General features: G+C 43.0%; 1 protein-coding gene across 32 annotated transcripts in view; it reads left to right on the top strand.

Moving 5' to 3' along the window:
* Positions 1-24,057, top strand: part of NIN (ninein) — a 113,536-nt gene that overhangs the window by 5,585 nt on the left and 83,894 nt on the right. For 23 of the 32 annotated variants that reach the window (XR_007475692.1, XR_007475691.1, XR_007475690.1 and 20 more), the window contains exons 2-4: positions 3,054-3,257; positions 13,990-14,071; positions 23,645-23,734. Coding sequence is in view for 28 of the 32 variants with exons in the window: in XM_049706269.1 (XP_049562226.1) it covers positions 3,075-3,257; positions 13,990-14,071; positions 23,645-23,734 (355 nt within the window). In the remaining 4 variants the exon portion in view is untranslated. Of the gene's footprint in view, positions 1-3,053; positions 3,258-3,428; positions 3,546-13,989; positions 14,072-23,644; positions 23,735-24,057 lie in introns of those variants that run through there. The other 9 variants (XM_049706279.1, XM_049706281.1, XM_049706275.1 and 6 more) reach the window with 3 other exon arrangements.

The raw sequence follows: 24,057 nt of genomic DNA, 5'->3' as shown, positions 1-24,057 counted from the left end.
GTAAGGAATCTGCATATCCTAAGTCAGTCCATGATGCTTTACTGAGTCCCTGGTGTGAAGAACAGACTGTACTATGCATTTGGGGGAAGCTATAAAAGAAATTGAAATTGTGAACCTTGCCCTTCAAGAAATTTCTGCCAAGTGGGGAGAAAAATAATTCTTGCACATGAAATTACTGATGAACGTTTGGGGAATAAAATCAGCCAGTAAAAAATGCCTTCTGCGCTAGAAGAGTACTGACAACTTGTCACCATATGTAACGTCTTTTGGATGTTTCCATATGATCATTTGTTCTCCAGCGGTGGGGCCGTTTTCCCTGTTAAGTCAAAAGAATGTTTTACTAAGCACAGTTCTTGAGAAGCCGGGAGATGAAATAAAGAGATAACAAAGGAAAGTTGCTGTGAAATGAAAGAGGTTTGATTTAGTGGAAATCCAATGACCTCCCAGAGAGCAGGGCATGATAGCGTATCAGATTCAAAGCCGTGGATAAGATTGGGACTTCTCAGTACGTTGTGAGACTTTTTTTTTTATATTGAAGTACAAATGAACTTATTTACAGAACAGAAATAGACTCACAGACATAGAAAACAAACTTATGGTTACAGTTACCAATGGGCAGATAAATTAGGAAGATGGGATTAACAGATACACATTACCATTGTGACCTTTATGGTCCTCTTTCATTGGTTTAGATGGACAAATCCCCACCCCTTAAAATAATTATTAAAAGGGGAAGTGTTAGAATTCTTTCACTTTTGAGTTTTTCTTTTTCTTGTTTTTTTTTAAATGTAAAGTCAAGCAGAAGCAGAATAGTCTTGCTTTTATGACGTTGGTCAGATTCCAGCCCAGGGGACTGTAGAACTCAGAGAGTGAGTCTGAGAGCTGTGGCAGCCCTGAAAATCCCAGTGCATCTTGGGGATTCTTAGCAGATCTTAGGTGATGATGAACTGGGTGGATGCTAAGTGAATCTCATTAGCTAAGCCTTGGCCCTGTCTAAATTCCTAACTTTTGAGGCTTTGCTTATTAACACCTTGGCTTTTCATTTCGGATGCTTTGATGTTTATTTAGCACTCTCAGGTTATTTTGTAAACATTTACGTGGTGATTAGTTAACCCAACAGACCAACCCTGGGAAGGCAGCCAGAGCTAGCAGCACCGTAATAGAAAAACTGATAATTAGGAGAAGAGACCTGGGAGGCCAGAAGCCTGGACCAGAACATTACCTCTTTGCTTTAATGAGTGGCCCAGCTGTTTGGATCCATATTCCGACTTCACCTCATTCTGCTGAAACCGTTGGGATAGTCGTTGGCTCTGTTTTAGCTCGTCATGTTTTGAACAGTTGTCTCTGAAAAGAAAGCAACCCAGCTTAGAGCAGCACTGATGTGTTACAGAAGGCTCGCTTCTTTTCAGGTCTGGCCGCGTTCAGCATCTTAACGTGTGTGGTTCCCGTGCTGTAATGATCTTCCCTATAACATCACCTCTAAGTTAAGAGTTTTCTGACCCAGGACTCGGTTTAGTTAAAGGTGTGCTTTTAAAAGTAGAATGTTGGTTGCCAGGGGCTAGGGGAGGGGAAATGGGAGTTGCTGGGCAGCGGGTATAGAGTTTCAGTCATGCAAGATGGGAAAGTTCTAGGGATCTGTTGTACAGCAGTGCGTGTGTAGCGAACAAATACGGTACTGCATACTTAAACTGTTGTTAATAGGGTGGGTTCCATGTGTGATTTTTATCACAATAAAAAATTATATTGGCAAGATAAATACTTTTTTAAAAAGGTGCTGCTTTTTATAGTCAAGGGGCTGGTTCTGCGAGCCTTGTTTGAGCTGGCTGAGGTCACCCTCTCAAGGGCATATGTTCTGTCTGGCTTCCATTGCATCATTGTGAAGGTACCTTCACATGCGAAGGTTTCAGGCTTCCGTTGGAAAACCCAACACATTAAAAGTGAATTATTGTGCAAGCAAAAAACCAGATTTCATTCTTCAACTATTGAGGGACCTAGAATTTTATGATATATATTTTTAGCAAACAAGATTCTGAGAGATATTGATGACTCTGTGTTTTCACAAATCCCATGAAATGTGGAAACATGGAAAGTCTGGGGTTAGGGTGGATCAGAGAGATGGAAGACCTATTAACCAGGAGTACAGAGGGGAGACTGTCTAGGTAGTGGAGGGTCCTGAGATTCTGTGTGATTCACATGTGGTCTGTGGCTCCTTCGAACCTCATTGAAAGGCTGCAGTTGTGTTTTCCCCTTTCTCTAGGCAACTAAGCATTACCTAAAACTCCCTGGGGCTGAAGCGAGCCTCAGGGAATACTCTTCCTGTCACACCTCATGTAATTGCACCAGTGAAGTTAATTGAGTTGTTTTTTGAGGAACTCATGTAAGAAGTGTTTGATCTTATGTAAACAGGGAGTGGTTTTGTATCAGAAGTATTCATGCAGTGCCTCTTTGCTGCAGCCCTCCAGTCTGACTACGGTGGGGGGCAGCAGGCTGAAGAAAGAGAAGGGAAACGCCTTGGCAAGTTGCAACATCTGGCAGGTCCTCTGGAGCCCGCTGAGTTGCGTGGAAGCTCTGGCCCTGCAGTCTGTTGTGGCTAACGATCACTTCATTTGGAAGGACTGGATGTCAGAAGTGGCTTTTCACCTTCTCTAAGTCCTGAGAGGTCTCTTAAGACGGCTTTCTGTCTTGAGTTTGACAGACTGGCTGCCTGCCTGAGCGCTGGCCAGGAGAGTAGGGCACCTTTCTGCCCATGGGACTCCTTCGTTCTGGTAACATTACCCCACCAGGACCCGACCCTGTGGATGTGCGCCTGGTGTGAGTGCGTGTGGGAGCTCCCCTGGCCTGGACCGGGTTCTGGAGGGACCTGTGGTCTTGCTGGGAGGTGTACAGTGTTACCTCCCCTGCTGACCCTCACAAGGTCCCGATGGACCAGCATGAGGGGACCGGGACACACAGAGTGTTCTTCCCAAGGGGCTGGCAGGGGTAGGAGTGGCTAGTGGAGGGGCGGTGGCAGGACTCCAGCGCTGCCACCACCCATCCCCCTCTGTCCCGCACAGGTGAGCGCTGTGGGCGATGGGATGGATGAGGCAGAGCAGGACCAGCATGAGGCCCGACTCAAGGAGCTGTTTGACAGTTTTGACACGACGGGCACCGGGTCCCTGGGACAGGAGGAACTCACCGACCTTTGCCACATGTTGAGCTTGGAAGAGGTGGCCCCGGTGCTGCAAGAGACGCTGCTTCAGGACAACCTCCTGGGCAGGGTAAGGCCTGGGAAGAGGCGGGGTGGGGGTGGGGGGTTGGGAAGTGGGTGTGGTTTCTGCCCGGGCGCTGGGGGTGGGGCGAACCACAAGTGTTGCAACTTGTTTCTAACATCCTGGAGGTGTGTGCTCTTAGCTGTTAACCTGATAAACAGAAAAAAGAAAAAGGAAAAAATAAAAAGTAATGGGTGTGACTTAGCAGTGCAGTTTGCTCGGGTGATGAGGGCCCGCTTTAATTTGTGCTCTGGAATGAAGGTGTCCTCTGAGCCTCTCAGATGAAAAGAGAAAAAGGTAACAAGAGGATGTTTTCCAGTGCTTTCCTTATTCTTTGTGTATCATTTTATGGACTCCACACTCATCAAGAGAGGGGGCTGAGATTTCTATGGAAGTGAAGGAAAGTACAGTAAGAAGACTGCCATTGCCAGGAAGAGCAGCTTGCTGTTACGACTTTCACTCCCCATAAAGCTATTTCTCGTGAGGATTGTTCCTAGGGTAAAGCATTAATTAAACCTTTCACCCAGAAAATAAGACAGGAGGGTAAGTGCAGTTTTACTTAAAACCCAGCACGACTTGCTTCCAGCAGGGGTGTGCGTGTGTACTGATACTAGCTTTTACATACGAAAACAAATAGTCACGTTCTCCCCATAGATCGAGTCACAGATGAGTAAGAGGTGAGAAGGGGTCCTTTTTTCCCTCTTGCTGTTAGTGGGAAGGATGTCTTGACCTGACAGTGTCTTCAGTTCTCATAATTAAAATTGAGAGCATCATGTGTATGGCTTTGAGTTGAGTCTTGCTGCTGGTGTTTTGCATGAGGAGAAGGAAAGATGGGCCGTACTTTTTGAGCTCTGTTGCTGCCATCGCTGACACTTTGTAGACGTCCGTTTTTATCACGTGGTATAAATTGAGGAAGCAGCTGTGAAACTCAACTTTATTCCAGTGACCAAACTTCCTTTTCTTCATTTCATTTTCACTGTCTCTTAGCTGAAGCTTTGGGCAGGTGGCCTCAGATACAGTGCAGTGTATTGGCTCTCTGTGATGTGAGATGGACGGGAGTGGTGATCATCCTGAAGTTGAATGATGTTCTTGGGGGCCTGGCACTGTGGAGGTGGCATTTAACAGGGCTCACACTTAAAGAAAGTGTGAGTTTTTGTAAAATTAGACCCATTTTTGGTAACTTTGGGGGCATTAGCTGCTTGTGAATACATGTGATCCCTAAAAAAAATGCTAAAATCTTGCTTTGAAAGCAATAGAGATGGGAGCTTTGAGAATTAAATGATTTGCTTCTCATCGTGTAAGGCACTCAAATGTTTTCTAGTTCTGCCTCAATCTCAGAGACTTCGGGGAGCCAACAGAGTAGCGTTTCTCCCTGTCGTCCTTGGGGATCTCAGTCCTTTGGGTATCTGAGGAAGAGTATCAAAGTGGGGATCTGTTTTCACACCTATTAAAGCCGGAGAAGACATGATACAACTTCAGGTTTCCTTGAGAGCCAGTATAAATGTGGAACCCGCTGCTGTAAACAGATTGCTCCCTGGCAGCAGATCGACAGCTTGCTCTCCAGATGCTACACATCCTTGCCCTCCTTTGGCAGACTAAAACAGGGGCCCAGTTATCGATTGATTCGTTAATGACTTGACACTACCAGCCCGCCTTTACGTTTGCTCTTCGCCTGCGAATAATGACTACCTAAGTGGTCTATAGCCTGATATTTACTTAGTGAGCCAGTGATAAAAGTTAAATAGATGTATGCATATAGATTTCATGGGGGAGGTCCCTGGTGGTTGTCTTGAGAGCAGGGTTGGCATGAAGTAATGCACTACTGTTAGATTTGCATTTTCTATGAAACTGAATTATTCTCAGATGATCACATAAACTGGGCCATATGCTGTTAAGATACTCTGTATGGTCTACAATTTTAAATTATAAAGAAAAAAATTTCCTTAGACTTCACTGGAGAATTCTGAGTTCTACCATCTTGATATATTGAAGAGGAATCATAAGTTGTAAAATTATAAAATTGTAAGCTGTTTCTAATACCAGCCGTCTTTCTTCTCTTTAGATGGTATTTATAGAAAAATATGTAAGAGTTAGCAGTTTGGTTTCATAAAAAAGGAGAAAGAAATAACAGCATGACAAACCTAAATATATTCATCTATTCGTTAATTCAAAAAATATGTATTGTGTATGTCCGGTATGTCAGCATTCTAATGGTCTTATGGTATGAGTGCAACTTATGTTTATTGTAAACTAAAGTTTTCCATTAAATTGGCTTTTGGAGCACATTAGTACGCATCAGCCTCCTGGATGCTTGTGGTTTTAATTTTGTCTTTTATATCATAACAAGTATAATTTTTAAATGAAAGAAAACATCTGAGTTTTACCTCCTTTGGTATTAAGCTGAATTAATCTTTTTTGTTGAAAAAGAAATAAGGTAAAAAGCATTTTCTCCCTCAACTAAGAATATTATCTGTTTATTTTTTATCTTAAGATCCATCTTTCATAACTTCTTGTCCTTTTTTTTTTTAAAGCCTAATGTTTCTTATGACAGTTGTCAAGGAAAGTAACTTAAATCGACTTGCCATTTTCATGCATTTTACTAATGGGCCATTTACCCTCAAATTAATCTGTCTGATCTTGCTTTATAACTTGAAACCATATTCCCCTGAGCATGGTGGTTACCCTGTAAATGTTTGAAATGCCCAAAGATTGCGGATCACTGATTTAAAGGAAAGAGGACATTGCTGGTAGGTGTTTCCTACTAGGTTATCAAAAGAGCTCCATTCATATCTTTGTCATCAGTTGAGCACATGTCAGGTGGGTCAGACCCCCCAAGACAAGGGATTCCTTGAAACACTGAGGAACTTATAGTCTGGTCAGGTAACATTCCTGGCAGGTGAATAGTACTGGGAGTAAATACTACAAACATTTAAGAAAGGGAACAGGGCTTGCCTGGTGGTGCAATGGTTGAGGGTCCGCCTGCCGATGCAGGGGACACGGGTTTGTGCCCCGGTCCAGGAGGATCCCACATGCCGCGGAGCTGCTGGGTCCGTGAGCCATGGCCACTGAGCCTGCGTGTCCGGAGCCTGTGCTCCGCAACGGGAGAGGCCACAACAGTGAGAGGCCCATGTACCGCAAAAAACAAAACAAAACAAAAAAAAAACAAAGGGAACCATGTTAGCTCACTTATTGAACGAAGTTTCCACCCAAGCAATTAATTCCAGTTGTAGTTGCTTCCTGTTTATTGTGCCTTTTAAAGGAAGTGTTTCCACATGCCTCTCTATTTCCTTTATTAGAAATCAGAACCTAAAAAAAAAAAAAAAAAGAAATCAGAACCTAAAGGTGATAATTTACCTTGGTTTTGTTGAAGCCTTTATTTAGTTAGGTCCAGCTTTAGAAATACATTTTCCTTTCCTTATTGAATATACTAACTTTGAGACAAAGCTGCCCCCCCATCCCCTGAGCTTCCCTGCTCTACTCTTTAATATGAATCTAGATGCTGACATATTTCATGTTCTTGACACTCTTTAGAATCAGAACAAGCCGCGTGGTAGCAGAACTTACCATTGGCTTCCAAAGAGTCCCATAGGTGTGTGGACTTTGGTCATCAAAGGCACTTTGGAATTTTTTGTATTAAAATTTGATAACTGTACAAGTATATAATTCCACTCAGCTTTTGCAGTTTTCATTTTCAAGTGCTTGTGTTCTTTTATAAACATCACGATTAATTGTATATGGCCATTTGCTGGTTTGTTTCCACTTCATTCAGCTTTTTAAGATTTCTTTCACTTATATACATTTTAACTGTTTGAAAAGTGAATCAGAAGTACAGCAGTACTTTCTGGTGGTGATTATTTGTACTTGTTCTCTATGTGCAAAACTACCCTTGATCATCAAACAGTGCCTGTTTATAACCACCCCATGTTCATACTCCTGTTTCATATTATTGATCTGGGCTTTTTGAATGAGTTGGAGGGAAAGGTGGGAACATTTCTCATTACATCTCTTAAATGTCTGAACCTTTGCCATTTATCTTACTGTTTAACCTGAAACAGTGAGGGATATTTTCTAATTCCATTTTGGTCTTGCGACTCTGTGGGGTTGATTTGAACTCCTAAGGGTCTATAGTTCACATTTATAAACAAAAAGACCTTCTGATTAAGAGGCTGCAAGACTTGCATCTTTTCTTTATTAACACTTTCTTGTCAACCTCACTGCAAAATTGACTTTGGTGTTGTATACTGTGAACTGTATTTAGTTTGACATAAAGCAAGGGCAAAGGGGAGGGCTGGCCTTCCAGCAGCCTGTTGGGAAGGCCTTCTACTCTCAACAAGAGGTATGAGCAAGTGCTAAATGGCTGTTCTTCTCTACCTACTTTATTTCAGTAATGACTGTCACTCCCACCAGAGAAAGTATGATCAGGAATGCTCATTAGATTTCTGCAGTATTCCATTTATACTTTTATGAGTAGCTTCTTGTTTGGATGGAGGGGACTTAAAGTTCTTCAGTGTCCAGCACAGATTTTAGACTTCAGTGTTCATCTGTATGACAGAGAAACCTAGAACCCAGAACTTGGAAAAAGATGGTGACTTGTCTGGGGTCAGGCAACTCATTTGAAGCAGCATCAGGATGGGAACCCAGATTTCCCAGTCCCTGAGTTTGAATGCATGTCTCCACAGCCTCCTCAGACTCCACATATGCAAATATGGATCTCATTCTCCATCCCCCGCAACCCACCCCCATCCTCAAACTCCCTCCCCCACCACATGGATGCCGTATGCTATTGGAGCAGTCTTTGAATCAGACCTGGATTCAACTACTGACTCCTGCCACTTTTTAGCCATGTATGTACATTATCTTAAATACTCTGAGCCTCAGTTTCTTCATCTCTATAATGGGAAAAATAATACCCTCCCTATAAGATTGGGATGAGGTTGACTTAGAGCATGTGTATCAAAGGCCCATCTAGGAGCCAGGAACACAGTTAACTACTGTGTCCTGTGTCTCCCTGTACACTGCCCCCCTCCATCTCTTACACGCTGAGAGTGGGTTTTCGATAAATGGTGACTTCCCAGGAATGATTTTCTGAGAAAGCTCATTAGAGTAGGGAATGGATTTGCTAGCAAGTCTCTTGTGTGGCGATGGTTTGCATCTGTTTCTATCTGTAGGCAGGGCTCCTTGGGTCCATCTTAGAGTACAACTTCACACAGTCGCTTTAGGTTTTACAAACCCACCTCTTAAAATGGCCTTTGCCTCTCTCCACGTTGTCTGCAGTAAATGACTACTAAGCTGCAAAAACCTAAATGCTGTATTTAGGAGAAAACATTTGTAACTGTATCTTTCATTATGAAACCATGTCTCTTTGTTCTTCTGTGTCATTTCTCTTTGCATAATGCTGTCAGTTATTTTCCTCTACATTGCCCTTCTGGTGAGTCCATCTTTCTATACCCATTTTAGCTAACACTTAATGTTTTGAATGTCCTTTCTTTGATTTCCCTGTGTATTAATAGCTGCAAACCTCCTAAGTGTGATGAGAGTTACGTGGGCCTTTGTCTGGTCTAATAAGCCCACTTTGTTGAACGCTGGCTTGAGCCCTCTCATCTCAGGTCTGTTTGAAGTGCTGCCTGCACACATGGGGAAACCGTATGCATCTGATCTCCATGATTGCTCGAGATGATTTTATGCAACGTTAAGTTCCTCATTCTACTTCCTGTTACAGGGTTTTTTGTGTGTGGTTTGAAATAGAATTTGTTTCTTATGCTGTGCTTAAATTATTTTTTCAGAAAGGCAAATTATGTTTCTCAAAAAGCATTCCTATGAAATTTGGGGAGGAAAAGTGATGAGGTAAATTTCTATTAAGCGGTGGTGACACATGACAAAAAATATCAGATTTAACTAGTCTTCCTGTTAATTTAGTTTAAATGTCATGTGTGTTTTTAGTCAGTCATGTAATTTTCCCATTGCTGCAAACTGCCCTTTGAGGCATACAAGGTATAGGAATGCTTGTAAAATGAATGGCGGCAATTATTATTCAAATGAGGGGGTACCAGCCGAGGTACACATGGCTCTCGCTGGTTACCATGTAAGATTTAATCGCATTGTATATTTCTGAAGATTTCTAAATTTTAACAGAATACAGTAGTAAAGATCCCTTGGAGGAGAAAAAATGGTACTTCAAAATTACAGGGACTGAACTGAGTGAGCCCACTGACGTGCATTTCTTCACAATAAGGGCGTTTATTCACGTTTTGGTTCTCGGTTGTGCCCTGAGGGGCTTTTCTGCCCCATCTGTATTCATGAGCATTGATGGAAAATAGTAGTCACCGGCCTCTATTAGAGAACTCTCTTGAAAGATGTGGAATTTACTGCTATTTACAGCAGAGGGTCCGGTGTCTCTGCCCTCACAAGAAGGAAAATAAAGGTCAGTTTAAGACTTCAAGCTGCTCCAATTGTTTTTTGATCAGCTTGCCAGGTTTTTTGTTTTGGATTTTTAGATTCTTTTTGTGGGGGAAGAAGGGTGTCACCCAGATAGGCATTGCTGGATTGTGAAGAACCCCTGAGTTAATAATCATGTTTAGTTTTTTGTTTGTTTGTTTGTTTGTTTTTACGGTACACTGGCCTCTCACTGTTGTGGCCTCTCCCGTTGCGGAGCACAGGCTCTGGACGCGCAGGCTCAGCGGCCATGGCTTACGGGCCCAGCCGCTCCGCGGCATGTGGGATCCTTCCGGACCGGGGCACGAACCCGTGTCCCCTGCATCGGCAGGCAGACTCTCAACCGCTGCGCCACCAGGGAAGCCCCCATGTTTAGTTTTTTATAGATTTTTTTCCTTCTAAAATGTGGCTGATTTAATACATCCTAAGTCCATTTGGAAACCTTTAAGCTCTGCCTGTGAACATCTTGGAGAAGTCAGATGTCACAAAACTGTCCCTCTTTTCCTCCCTGCTGGCCTACTAGGACATACTCATTTATCAGAGGCCCCTACCAGCCTTTTCTGTCTCTCTCAAAGTATTTGCTAGGTTCTGCCTTGTATTATAGTTACTAATCAACTTTCTTCTCTTCTTCCCCATTCCACCCTCCCACACTCTAGAATCTTATATATTCTCTTGCTCTTGTGTCCTCTGAGTCCCCAGTGTCCTACTTTGTACCTGGTGACATTGTGTAAAGTTGACGGTTTGACCTGGAGCAGCAGAGGGATTTCCCTGAGAGGCCAGACCAGGAGTGAAGAGGGCCTGGGGCAGGCAGGGTGGCTGGACTTTGATGAGTCCATTCAGAAGGCCTCAGTTCTCCCGGTAACTCTGTCACTTCAAGACAGGTGGCCTTGGGCAAGGCACATGCTTCCTCTGAGCCTCTCTCCCCTCAGTTCAAAGGAGGGACCTTGACCGTCTCTCATGGATGTCGTGAGATTCAACTGGCCAAATATCCAGGAAAGAATGAGCCTACAATAATGCTCCCAGAACTCGCATTAATGTAATTTTCTAATAACTGGATCTCTTACCCCATTTAGTGGCAAACTTTAAAAAAATTTAAAAGGGGTTAACCATTGGGGATTGAGAAAATTTTATTAAAGTTTTACCCTACCAAATAGTATAATAAACATCATGAGGTTATTCTTGATCATTTAAGGTCTTCTTGGTCTGTCAGTTATTCTTCTGTATTATAAGAACAATACCCTCAGGATTTATTTAGCAGCACGTAGATCCTTGCCTCAATACTAAATAACCCCAGCCTATTAGGTTTTGAGTGCGTATGTCTTTTAAACTTTTTTTAAGTATAAAAAATTATACTTTACTTTTGTTCGAGGGGGTATAGTTAATGTCTTCTCTCAATCCCAGTATGTCAGTAGCTACTTCTTGTACTTACCTTGAAGTGTCTCTGTCTTTTAGTTGCTGTTTCTAATCTGTAGGGGGTTGGGAAGCAGGAAAATGAAGTTGATAATAAATCATGTAGAGTGAGAGGAAATAGCTTCTGAGTCGGTTCCAGGGCATATTCTACAAGAAGAGCGAGTGGGCTTTACGACACCTTCCTCAGCTTTGGACACCACTTGTCCGCTTCCCGATTGTCTGCCATGCTCTAGAGGACTGAGGCTGAGAGAGGAGCAACCTCTATGTCAGTGAGGTACATACTGTCTCAGAAGTGGGTGTGTTTGTATGAGGCCTAAGTGTCCCTTGAATCTGGTATAAGAAAGTCTTAGAAGTTGGTTAGAATTAACTTCCAGGTTATTGACGTCTTTGTCATGTTTGGAGGTTGGGGGAAGTAAACTTGAGATCCAGAAACCCCTGAGTTACCTGCATGGCTAATCCTCGCCGAGTTGAACTATGTTAGGACTAAATTCCGAAGGGCTCTTTCCAATGACCTCTATCAAAACTGACACGTTGAGGAGACCCAGCAGAGACCCACAGAGTCAGATATAAAGGATGTGGAAGTCTCTAGGCAACCACATCCCTTTTGAAACAGGAGCCTCCTTCTGTTCAACTCATTACTGTGGCAGTGAGGGACTCTGGTTTCATTTGGGTCGTGTCCACTGATACCCTAAGGGAGAGGAGAATCTCGGAGTTGGGGTCCCTAAACACAGCAGACCGGATCCATTTCTCTGATGCTGGCCAGCTGCACAGGTCCTGGGAGGAGGCAGGCTCCTGGGCCTCCTGCTGTCACCCCCGCCCTACCACTTGGCTGGTTGGGTCACTCTCATGGCCAGTTGCTTTGCTTGAAATATGGCCCTGTTTCTCTGTGAAAGTGGTGAGAACAGTCACCCCCATTACTAGTCCTGTTAGTAGTGTTAACTACCACTTGCTGACTACCTAGCAAGTCCCAGGAAGTTCTAGACACTTTACATAACTCTCATTTTATCTCCCTAAAGCCACTATGAGGGAGGCGGTAGTATAAATAACATAAAATACATGCAGTGCCCTTAGCAGTACCTGCCTGATTCCCTGTGACAGTTCTTGAGACTACGCGCTCCATGGCGGCTCTATCAGCGGGGCCTAGGATAGGGCCTGGCCCATAGCAGCGGCCCAATAAATATCTGTTGAGTGAATCGTAAAGATGAGTTGTTAGATAACCCATTTTTCAAGCGGAACAAACTAAAACTTGGAGAGGTTTGGTAATTGAGCCAATTCACAGTGGCTGAGCCAGAGTCAGGACCTAGACCCAGCTGCCCCAGCTTAGAGCTTTCACTCCTCACCCTTCTCCTGCCCACCCTAAGAGGAAAGCCTGATTTTGGTAGGAAATAGTAGATGCCAGGGTGGGAGATGCCCCTGAGTGGGAGAGGCTTGGGTAGGTGCTGTTTGTGGGCCGGCTGGTTGGGAAGATGGCCTCGCCCCCGGTAACTGAAGCTGGATGCCACGGTGCCTGAAGCCCATCCCTGACTCTGGCGGAACCTAGTTCTCCTTCCTCCCCCAGGCTTTTCCGTGATTCGTCAGCTATGAAACCTAATTAGCACAGTTTATAATTCTGTAATCTTTTAGTCCTTCACTGATTGTACCACTCTGGCTCTTTAGCAGATGCCCTCCCTTCCTGAACAGACTTCTGCTCTGGCTGCACAAATATGCTGACTTTTAGTCTGTGTGATCTAAAGGAATATGATTTTAGAAAGCAATTTCAAGTAATCAAAATGAATGTGGTAGAGAAATCACATATTCTTTGGGAGAGAGTGGTAAATTGCAAGCATATGCTATTTTATGACATGTGAATCTCAGTGGATTCCTCTCCTTTGCACTGATTTGCGTGAATAAGACATATGATTGGTTTCCTTCGTTGTTTAGATAACTAACAAGGTTTGCTGCTTTTCCACATTTAATTCAGAAGTGGTTTTTATCTGTCACTATATTTAATCTCCTAGGCAACGTTTTGTAATGATGTCTAAAGAGACCCGTAGCAGCACAAGTTATAAATTTACCAACTTTGTATTTACATACAGGGTTCTGTATAAATAGGCACCACGTTATTAAACTATAATTATGATGAGAAGAAATACCATCTCTCCCTTCTGCCGCATGGTGAGATCATGTAAATTTAAGTTATAGAAGAATGTACTTGACCATAAAGAAAACTATTTTATCCCGTTAACCAAAGTAATATCCCAGTTCTGAGTATTCACTTAAGTGAAACTCAGGTTCTTTCCTACTTCAGTCAAGGTAATTGTATTTTTAAGAATTCGGGAGAATGCTTCCCAAGGTTCTTTTATTCTTTGTGTTTGCTGTTGATTTCTATTTGTTTATAGAATTACAGGGGCCTTGGGAGATAAATATATAACATATTCCTGCCTCAAGCAAGACTGTATTTCAAGTCATCTTCGAAAGGTAGTTTCCCCTGTTCTAGAATACCTTAAGAGATGAAAGCATCTTTGGGACGTTGTTACAGAGGATCATTTACTTGGAAAGTTTTTTCTAGTACCTAACCTAACATCTTTCTCTTCCGGTCTTGTTTAGAAAAATTAAAGGAGCTAAGAATTCAAAACCTATCTTTTTCTGAGTTTATAAAGAGGGTTTTGCTGTGTAGTTTTCCCCCTCAGGGTTGAATAAATATTGATATTAGTGTTGGTGACACTGGCGTGTAAAATGATCAGCCTATTTTCCCTTTAGTGCTTTAGAGAAATGAAGAAAAAAAGGAACAAAAACAGGTTATCTGACTCACTTCAAGGCTGTCAGATGCTAACAAATGGTTCTGGAACCTTGTAGATGGATTTGCTTCCTTAAGGCTGTGGAAACTATTTTGAATTTCTTTTGAATTGTTTATTTTTAGGTGCATTTTGACCAATTTAAAGAAGCATTAATACTTATCTTGTCTAGAACTCTATCAAATGAAGAACACTTTCAAGAACCAGGTAAGGACACTAACTTTTCCTCTCTTCCTTCTGCTTTAAAAGTTGTCCAGGGAAGAATCTGGGGACCTTGAAGCATGTCTGTGAAAGCTTTGGGGCATCCGCCTCCCACAGATTGAGTGGGTATTTTTGGTCTTTTGACATGGTCATAAAAGCCTTGCAGCTATTGCACACTAAGATGAGCCTTCTCTACCACAGCAGCGAATTGTGGAAGAAATCACTGGATTGTTCCTAGGAGGTGTGTCAGATGGTGTGGCCAAAACTCATTCTAGGAATGAGCAGAGTGGGGCTGAATGGTACTTCCTCCCTCCTCATTTCCTGTGAACGAGGAACAGTATGAACTGGGGGGGAGTTTTGTCTGAAAGAAGAAGGTTGGCCAATGAAGAGATAATTTTATTCAGTCCTACTGAGCGGATAGCCCTCTGTTACAGACCTTATCACATTATATTATAATTGTTTTTCTATCTCCTCTCGAGTGATAGTTCCTTATGGTCCACGTTTGTTCGTTTTTGTACTTTTAGTGCCTAATAGAATGTTTAGCACATAGTAAGTATCCAATGAACGTTATGAAATGAAAAACTTAATATTATACTTCACTGATTTTTTTAAAGGCACCATAAATTATGGCACAATTATTTTATATACCTCTAAAAAGAAAAATTATTCTCAATTATAATGGTAAAATGCCATTGTTTGTAAGACACATAATAATTTCAAAATATTCTAATCTAGGGGTGTGTGGGGGGAGGTTATGTCTTAAAATCAATGAAATATGGTAAATATTTAAGGGGAAGTCTAAAACAGTGTTGGAATTTATATTATAATACAGTCTGGTTTTATAAAAAAATAATCAGTGGTTATTAGGGGCTAGGATTAGAGGTTGACTATAAAGGGGCACAAGGGAATTTGGGGGGTGATGAAACTGTTTTATATCTTGATTGTGGTGGTGGCTACAGATCTTACCAGTGTGTGTAACCCATAGAGTTGCTCACTAAAAAAGAGAACACTAAAAATATAGTCCAGTGCTGAGACTGAGGAGAAATCATTGACATTTTGTCACTGTAAGGAGTCACTCAGTGTGACCTATTTAGGAGAAGCACAAATGGGAGCTCATGTCTCATCCTCACTGGTGATCTAGTTCTTCGTCGTATCTTCTGAAATGCCCCAGATTTGTGTCATATGTATGAACTCTGCATTTAGCAGTGTTTTGGATTCCAGATGGAGTCTCCGCCTTTTTGCTAAGGTTATTGCCAACTCTGAGGCTTTCCAGAGCTCTCTGCAAGCCCCCAGTGGGCCTAGGAGGGAGGTTATTGCATTCTAGAGATTTTCCAGACAAAAAGTAGAATTTCTGTAGGTGGCCACTGCTGGAACATGGACTTCTGTTCTTATGGGGTCTCACATTTTGTTGGCAGTTTCACTTTTTTAAAGTTGTCATCTTGGGAATTCCCTGGCAGTCCAGTGATTAGGACTTGGCGCTTTCACTGCTGGGGCCCAGGTTCAATCCCTGGTCAGGGAACTAAGATCCCGCGGCCAAAAATAAATAAATAAAAATTTGAAATCAAGGTTGTCATCTTTTTTTTAAAAAATTATTTATTTAATTAATTTATTTTTGGCTGTGTTGGGTCTTCGTTGCTGTGCGCGGGCTTTCTCTAGTTGCAGCAAGCAGGGGCTACTCTTCGCTGCAGTGCGCAGGCTTCTCATTGCGGTGGCTTCTCTTGTTGTGGAGCACGGGCTCTAGGCACACGGGCTTCAGTAGTTGTGGCACATGGGTTCAGTAGTTGTGGCTCGCAGGCTCTAGAGCGCAGGCTCAGTAGTTGTGGCGCGTGGGCTTAGTTGCTCCGTGGCATGTGGAATCTTCCCGGACCAGGGCTCGAACCCATGTCCCCTGCATTGGCAGGTGGATTCTTAACCACTGCGCCACCAGGGAAGCCCCAAGGTTGTCATCTTGATGACAATAGTGCAAGATCTAGGGACCCTGACTAGAGCTATGGTGACATTACCACATCTATTTTATTTCATGTGAGCATAGGTAACGTAAGCTTAAGTTCAGTGTTCTTCTGTATTACCATAATATGGGTTTGGAACAGGCAGTGCTACCACTAGTTCATGTGGTCCTTTTGCTGCTCTTTCTTCAAAACCTCTCCTATCACCTGCCAGAAAAGTGTCATCATAAATGTACAGATTGATGTGACCACAAATGTGAAGGGTGCCCCATAGAGGGCTCTGCATGATGGGGAGGTAGACAATGGCTGGCTGAGCTTGGTAACAGCTCGGAAGTAAGGTTTATGAATTCAGCTCCAGGCGGTAGTTTCAGAGTTATGTATATGCCTCAGTGCTGTGCAGGCTGAGGCCATCATTTGGACAAATCTTCCAGGGGGACACACAGAGGGATTTTTATAGGTCACCGTGTGCTCCATCCTTTGGGTGGGCTGCAGCAAACCTTTGTACTGAGCTGCCCCAAATCAGTGTAATGAAGCAGCAAAGTAATTATAGCATTTCATCCAGCGTGTATGCGACTTCCTAAGGTTTGGCCTGGCAGCATAAAATCCAGTATTGAGCCTGTGCCTTAAGAGTGTTTTATCTCATATGAGGCTGGGAGTCATTCCTTCTTTGTTCCTGAGAACTCTGCTTTTTCTATCTTTTGCCCATCGCTCCCTGGCCCTTCCAGTTGTTTTTGGAGATCATGCATCGCTTTCCACTCAGATGTTCTCCCACCCACTTGAAAATGTGACTCCACCCCCATAGGCTGTCTGGCTTGGCTGGCAAAAGACAGAGAAAGAAGGATCAGGACTCAAATGCTGTATATCGAGAGGCCCCTTGAGTTCGCCCCCTCCTTCCCCTTTATGAAAATAACTCTCCCTTAACTCATAGACCATATGATTGTAGGGCTGGAGCAAATGCTGCCATTTTATTCATGAGCAAATTGAGGCTCAAAGAGGGATGTGGCTTAATTGAAGTCTCACAGATAGTAGCAGGGGAGGATGCTGACACTGTATCACCAAGGGATGGGACTCCAGGAGGCTTTGGCTTGAGGATGTTAACCCTCAGATGGATGAGCTGGGGGCAGCAGTCCTCAGTCAGTGCAGCTTGACCGGAAAGATTCTGACAGGCGGCCAGAGGCAGAAGGAAGGAGCAAATAAGAGCAGGTTTCACCTGATCATTAGTGACATTATTTGGCTGTTCAGGACTTAATTCATCTTCTGCCGTAAGGGGCCAGGGCTGTTGTATTTTTGTCTTGCCTTTTCAAATCAGTGGACCTCCTAGACTTTGAGAGAAAAGGTTACTCTTCAACTATGGAAGGTCACTGCAAAAATAGGAGGGCCATGGTGCACAGCCTTAGACATTGAGTGGGTCATGCATTGATATTTTATAACATCCAAGATTTTTATAAGTTAAAAATATCAGGTGTTGCACCTGACTGTAATACAGAAAATCCAGCTTGATGAGGTAGAAAGACCCTTGAACCAGGAGTTACAAAATACTGGCCTGTTCCTCTAATCGGATGGCCTTATACGTCACAACCTCTGTGGTCTTCAGTTGCCTCATATGTGAAAGTAGTTGTGCTGGAAAATACTTAAAATCCATTCAGCTCCCAGATTCAGTTGTGTTGTCTCCTAATATCTAAATGACATCTACATTTAGCAGAAAGCTAGCTTTGTGTTTCTATAAAATTTCACCCAACGTAAGTTGACACTATAAGGGTCTGCTTCCTAAGGACAAATGCCCAGTATAGTTCATGCTTTCATATTCTTCTAATAAAAGGCAGTTGTATATAAATAATACAAAAACAGAGCTATAATAGGATGTCAGAGGAGATGGAATCAAGTCATTATTTATGTAGTCTTGGGTTGTGCCATTTGTAACGTCTCTGCGGTACAGTGTCTTTATTTTTAAAATTAGAGGGTACGAACTAGATGATTTCCAGCATCTTTTTAACGCTGATGTGTATGATTCTAAGACTCCTAGGAGAGAGTTTTTTCCCTAAAACAACAATAGTACACAATGAAAAGTACTGAAATTCAGATAAGGTCAGAAAAATGGGTTGGGGATGTAGAGAGTCCTTTGTAAATTCCAAACTGATTAACGTCACCGATGGCGTAGCTCCCTCATGTCTATGTGTACAATTTAATTTTTATAATGGAGATGCTGGCACAGGCTCTAAGTTACGTGGTACCAACATGCTGTCTGGATCTGTTCTCCAGGGATTTTGTCCTTGTTTGATGCATCTTACATTAGATTTGTGTTCTGTAGAAGATGTTAGCATAATGCAGGAAGCTCTTTCTTTCCCTCATGTGGTTAATGTAACATATCTCTCCTTTGTTTATTTGGTGAGGGAAAACTCAGGTTTGGAAAAAACAAATCATTAGAAAAAAAGGCACGGCAGATGATTGTTTTTTTCTTCTTCTTTTTCTTTTTTTTGGTAATAAACATTACTAATTCCAGAAACTGCCCTATTTCTAGTTATTTTCCTTATATTTTGGGAAGCTATAAATATAATAAACAAATATCTCTTCATTCACTCAGCAAGGCAGGTCTCATGGCCAGACAGTGGGCTAGATCCTGGTTTGCAGTGATTGAAGATTTGTGTTGGCAGCTGTATTCAGAGTTGAACTGAACTCTGGCTGAGGACCCTGTTTTTAGGAGATATACACAGATGGCCCAACAGACATGTTCTCTTGTCCTCTCTCTGGTTGAGTAAGGGCTTCGTCCTCGGTTCCTTTGGTATGTATGAGATGCTAACAGTGAGCACCAGAAAATTTCTTCAAAAATTAAAAGTAAGGTAAAATCACTACCACTAACCACCACCACTATCAAAAGAGGGTGTGAGGACCCATTTCCTAAGGTCAGAGGGAATTGGAAACATTCACGCCCACTGGTGGTCATGTAAAACCTTCCTAGAATTATGTAAAACAATACCATAAAAATGCCTTTGGCCAATCAATGCCACTCTCAGATTTTATGCTATGGAAATAATTATGGATGTGCATGAAGATGTGTGTGTAAGGATAGTCATTTAAAATAGTAAAACAAAAAACCCAAAAACTATATATATATATCTCAAGAATAAATATTTGACAGTGTATTTTGGTTAGGCAAATTATGATGTATCTGTGGAATCAAAGACTAAGCAACTATTCAGCTGTCCTATAGAAGAATACTTATTGTTATGATTTTACAAGGAGTAAGAAGGCACTCTTTTAAAAATATGTGTATGTGCAAAAAAGATACTCCTGTTATTTAAAATTAAATAAATAGGGCTGGTGCGAATGTTGATAATGAAACAGTTTGCTTGGGAGTTGTGCTGATGTAAGTTTATTTCAATTCCAGTGTATGAGAAGGTTTCCAAACTGGGGACATGAAAATGGTAGTTTTCTGCAGGGAGTCTTAGAGAATTGGTGTGTCCTGTCATGTCAGCCCATTGATGAAGGGAAAGGAGATGACAAGGAAGAGAAAATTAGGGCATGAATGAGTTGGAGGCAGCCTCAGTTTCTGAGATGACAGACTGGATGTCGTCACTGTGTGTTCGCCAGTAATCTCACCCATGGCGACAGATGAGGTCAGGGAATCTACTGCGGGACTGGGGGCTGTGAGGCTCTCCCTGACTCTGCTCTGCTGGCTTTGAGCCACTGCTGACCCCCAGGAGTCTGGGTGGGAGCACACTACCTGACAGAATAGTGACCTTGCCCCACGGAACTCCTGTTGTTTTCCCTTCCTCCGGATGAGGAGACCAAGCCTCAGGACGTTAGGTCCTCCTCACCTTGATAAGGACAGAGGGTCCAGGTCTGTTTGAATTCAGAGCCCACAGGCTCTTTCCATGAAGCACTGCTGCCCTGGAAAGCATTCAGTCCAGCTGGGTAGGTAATTCTAACATGTAAAATGCTTTTAGAAAAATATAACCATGATCGTTATTAAATCGGGAGCTATCAACAGTATGGGTCGCACTAAATTCATAGAAAAAAACGTTCCGTGAAACTTGTGCCAAGCAGTTACTTGAAAGAAATGAGTTTTGAGTTGAGCCTTGAACAATGGGGAGGACTCAGTTAGGTGATAAGTGAATCTCTGCCTTTATCCCCCAAATGGCTCAAGATGCAGGCAGGCCGATCCTCCTGGGAAGAAGGTTGGGGAACAATCACATCATCATTATCAACTCGAAGAGTTTTTCTTATTGACGGACCTTCACCTGCTCTAGGGCTTAGATAGACCATCTGATCAGACCAGTCAGCCCTGGGGGTTGCCAGACCACACGCATCCACCATCCTCAGCACCCTTGCGGGGTGCTAACCTTCCCCTCGATGCTTCCTTCCAGGCAGGGCTAATCAGAGCCACCTTATTACCTTTGTGCCCAGAAGCCCCTGTGTTCGTGCAGGAAACATCACTCAGATTGGTAAGAAATGATGTGAAGACTGCTCCTAAAATTCTGTCATTGCATCCGGGGAGGACCTGAAAGCTCCAGTTGACATCTGCATCTCGTGTGAAGATTCTGGAAGAGAGGCGTGATTGGGGAGTGGGGTGCTAGTGGCTGGGAAGCAGCTGCCTTGGCAAGGGCTGTGTGCACACAAAGTGTTGGGGTGGGGAGCCTGCCTGCTGACGGTCCCTGCAGAGGCGGGGCACACCGGGAGGCAGAAGGAATGGCCGATAGTGTCCAAAGGCTTTCTGGGTGTCGTTTTTTATGTCGTTCATTCTCTCTTGGCTTCTCTTCTCCCCTCGCTTCCTTGGGACATCTCCCTCCCCATCCCTTCTTTCTACTTCTCCAACTCACCTCCACCCTCCTCTCCTCTCCTTCTTGGCCCCTCACTCCATTCTTCTCCTACCTCTTGGTCCCCAATCCATCAGTTCCTCCTGCTTCCCCTCCCCCATCCCCACATAGGCCTCCAGCTCTCTGCCTGTCTTCTGTCCCTCACCCCCTTCCCTTGCTATTGGTCTCAATCTCTCTGTCTCCTTCTGTGTTGATAATTTGATGATCAACAATTGATTTGATTCTTTTCTTCCCTTTTCTCTTTGATTTGATTCTTTTCTTCCCTTTTCTCTTATTTAGTATCAGGTGTGGGTTTGCACTCTGACTGTGTAAGCCCTGTGCAACGGTGCGTTCAGAGTAGGCGAGGAGGTGGCAGGTGCAGTGGGGCTGGTGGTGCTCATTTGCTGCGTGACTGCCTCTCGTGGGGGGCTTGTCCTGAGGTTTACACGTGCTTCATTTTTGACTCCTTATTGTCAGAGGGGTTTCAGGAATCCCGTGAGTTCAGCAGAAATGTAGTATAGACAGGGCCTCAGATGATCCCCCTGTGCCCAGGTTCTTTGGAAGGGGGTGGGGTCTCTGGGAATGATTTCCCAGGTTAACGAAATGGGGCAGGAAGGGAAGTAGAAAGCAAGGGGGTCTACGTGAGCAATTCCAAAACAAGAAGATCAGGCACCGAAAAGGCAGGGCTTTCTTCTTCACCCTGGAAGTATCCTCAGGTCAAACAGGGAAGTTTGAATCAAAAAGTGTTACGATATCCCTCTTATCCCTCAACAAGTACGATAGAATGCTTTGTCCACGGCAGGTGTCTGATAGATATAAGTTAAATGAATCCACCTAATACTGGAGTGCATCTTTGAAACTCTCCTCTAACTTCCCATGTATGTGCTGAGGATGGTACCTCATCCCATGTCCTAAGCCTTGTGTTTTTCAAGAAAAACGTTGATGGAATAAATAGTGTTGAGGTTTTTGGGTAATGATTTCACCTTCCTCTTGGGTCCTCATTGCTTCGCCTTTGGTCATTGGAAGAACTGCGTGTTCCAAGTGGCCATCCACATCACACAGGTGGCTGGGGCAGTTCTGGGAGAGAGTACAGAGTGTGAACTGCCCTGCTCAGTTAGAGGGGGGAAGGGAGGGAGAGGCGGAGGGACAGGTGGGGGGCTGGTTGTTTTCCCTGGCTGCAGCTGGCCTGCGCCAAGTGGTCATCCTCATTAACATTGAATTTCAATTTTTCTTTTATTGTAAGTGCAAGACCTTCTGGTCACAAGTCATACATGTGCACTGTGGTTCATCCTGGTTCTGGAAAGTGAACATTATCACACCTCTGGAGTTTCTCTTCTTGGTGCGTCTCATTGTGAGCTCGCCAGGGGCTCCAGGAGTCTAAGACTCCTCTGGGCAGGCCAGGCCTGTCTGCTTTCCTTCAAAGCTCATTTGTATTTTTATGTAGTGATGCCAAACAGGGAAAATGGAAAATAGGAAAGAAGGGGAACTGGCTCAGAAGCTTGACAATCTAGGTAGAATCATAAATATACATTCAAGGAAATAAAATACCGGAAGTACAAGCAGTCCTTTATATCTTGGTTTTTTTTTTTCCGCTGGCATTTCATGTCCCTCCTTGGAGCTTACGATCGGTGCAGTTACTTACACTTATGTTAAAGGAAGCTGTGTGTAAATAATTTCATTTCTTAATAAATTAAATAACCCTATATTATCTGGCATAGATAAAATTGTTCCAGGCTAAACCCCTGAAATACATACATCACATCTGGATGTGCCCATAAAGTAAAGACACTTTGCCCCAGGGCTGTGGTTTGGCAAGTCTTTGTTGGGCATGGTAAGGGAGGGGTAAGGCATTCTTTAATTTGGGTGGGCAGGAGTGTCTTGAAATCCCCACGAAGGCCTCCTGTTTGGTGGACTGCTCCTGTGCACTTGTAAAGCCCTGCTTGAAATTCATCAGGAGAACGCTGGAGTTTTCAAAGGCTTAGCACAACAATGGCTGTTGACCATGAATGTTCTCTCTGGATCTCCTTACTTTTAATGCCTTTCTTCCCCTTCTTATCTTGTAAATACAATGAGGCTGATGCTCTAAATAAAAGAAGGCTGTAGGAGTGTGTTCAAGTCTAAAATATAACTATTTGTAATTGGTGTGATTAGTCTAATTCTTTATTGTATGGAAGTGTTGTGAAATTTCTTACGAGGAAACTTTAATGCCCCATTTTTCCTTTGTGCTAATATCTTTATTCAAAAAGATTCTACATTTTAATAGATTTCTCTAGAAATTGACTTTGTGATGTATGCACATTCTGTGAAAGATATTAACTTCGAGTTTGAAGAATTAATTTAAAGTTCCTGGCAATGCAAAAATAAGTAAGTGTATAAATAAACCAGAACTCCACAGGATCCCTAATGTTTCACAGTCTGTTATCTTTCATTGCTTAGAAAAAGAGCTATTTCAAATCTACCACTGCTCCCTACACAGCATGAAACATTTAGTAGTAAATATTTCATCCACAGGTGGATTTTGGATTAAATCACAGTGGGTTGTGGTTTTTTTGGTTTGTTTGTTTGTTTGTTTTAAGACTGTGGCTTTTCCCCACTGCTTTTTTTTCCTCTGAAAAAATGCGGCATGCATTCAGAGTTCCTCTGCCACTTCCTTCCCCAGACCATGACTTATGTTCTCATACCGGGAAAATCCCACGTTCCATTTTCTGACGTTATACATTTTCCCTTTAATCTTTTCCAAACCCCCATCATCACTAATGGTGTATCTTGTTGTCTGCCACTAAAATTTAAGAATATGTAATAAATTAAGGATGGTTCTACATTGCCTTTTATCTGACTAGCATCTGTGGGTGTCAGCTGCCAACAAGTAGCTCGGGTGTCTGGGCCGCTCCTGAACGCTCACAAGCTGACACACTGTCTTCTGATAAAAGGTACCTTCAAATATGCATGCGACTTTCAATATAACTTTTGTATGCTTGAACACTTCCTGTAAGAGAATCGCTCGACCTAATAAAATGACTTGGCTGGGACTTTGGATATAAATATTGCTAGAAATTATAGAGCAAGCATAAATACTTCACTCTGAGCTTTGCTGAGCATTTTCAGGATGTTTCTGACCACAATTGTGAAACCTAAGCTTATCCCAGAGGAAGGGCATGGGAGCGGGGAGGACAGAGTTAGTCACGCAGGATCACCAGTCCTCCCAGGGAGACTACAAAGTAATAGCTACCCCCAACATGGTTTCAGTGGTGAT

This window comes from Orcinus orca, chromosome 2 (assembly GCF_937001465.1).
Source record: "Orcinus orca chromosome 2, mOrcOrc1.1, whole genome shotgun sequence".
Classification (NCBI taxonomy): Eukaryota; Metazoa; Chordata; class Mammalia; order Artiodactyla; family Delphinidae; genus Orcinus; species Orcinus orca.
This window is presented reverse-complemented; position numbering and strand designations above follow the sequence as displayed.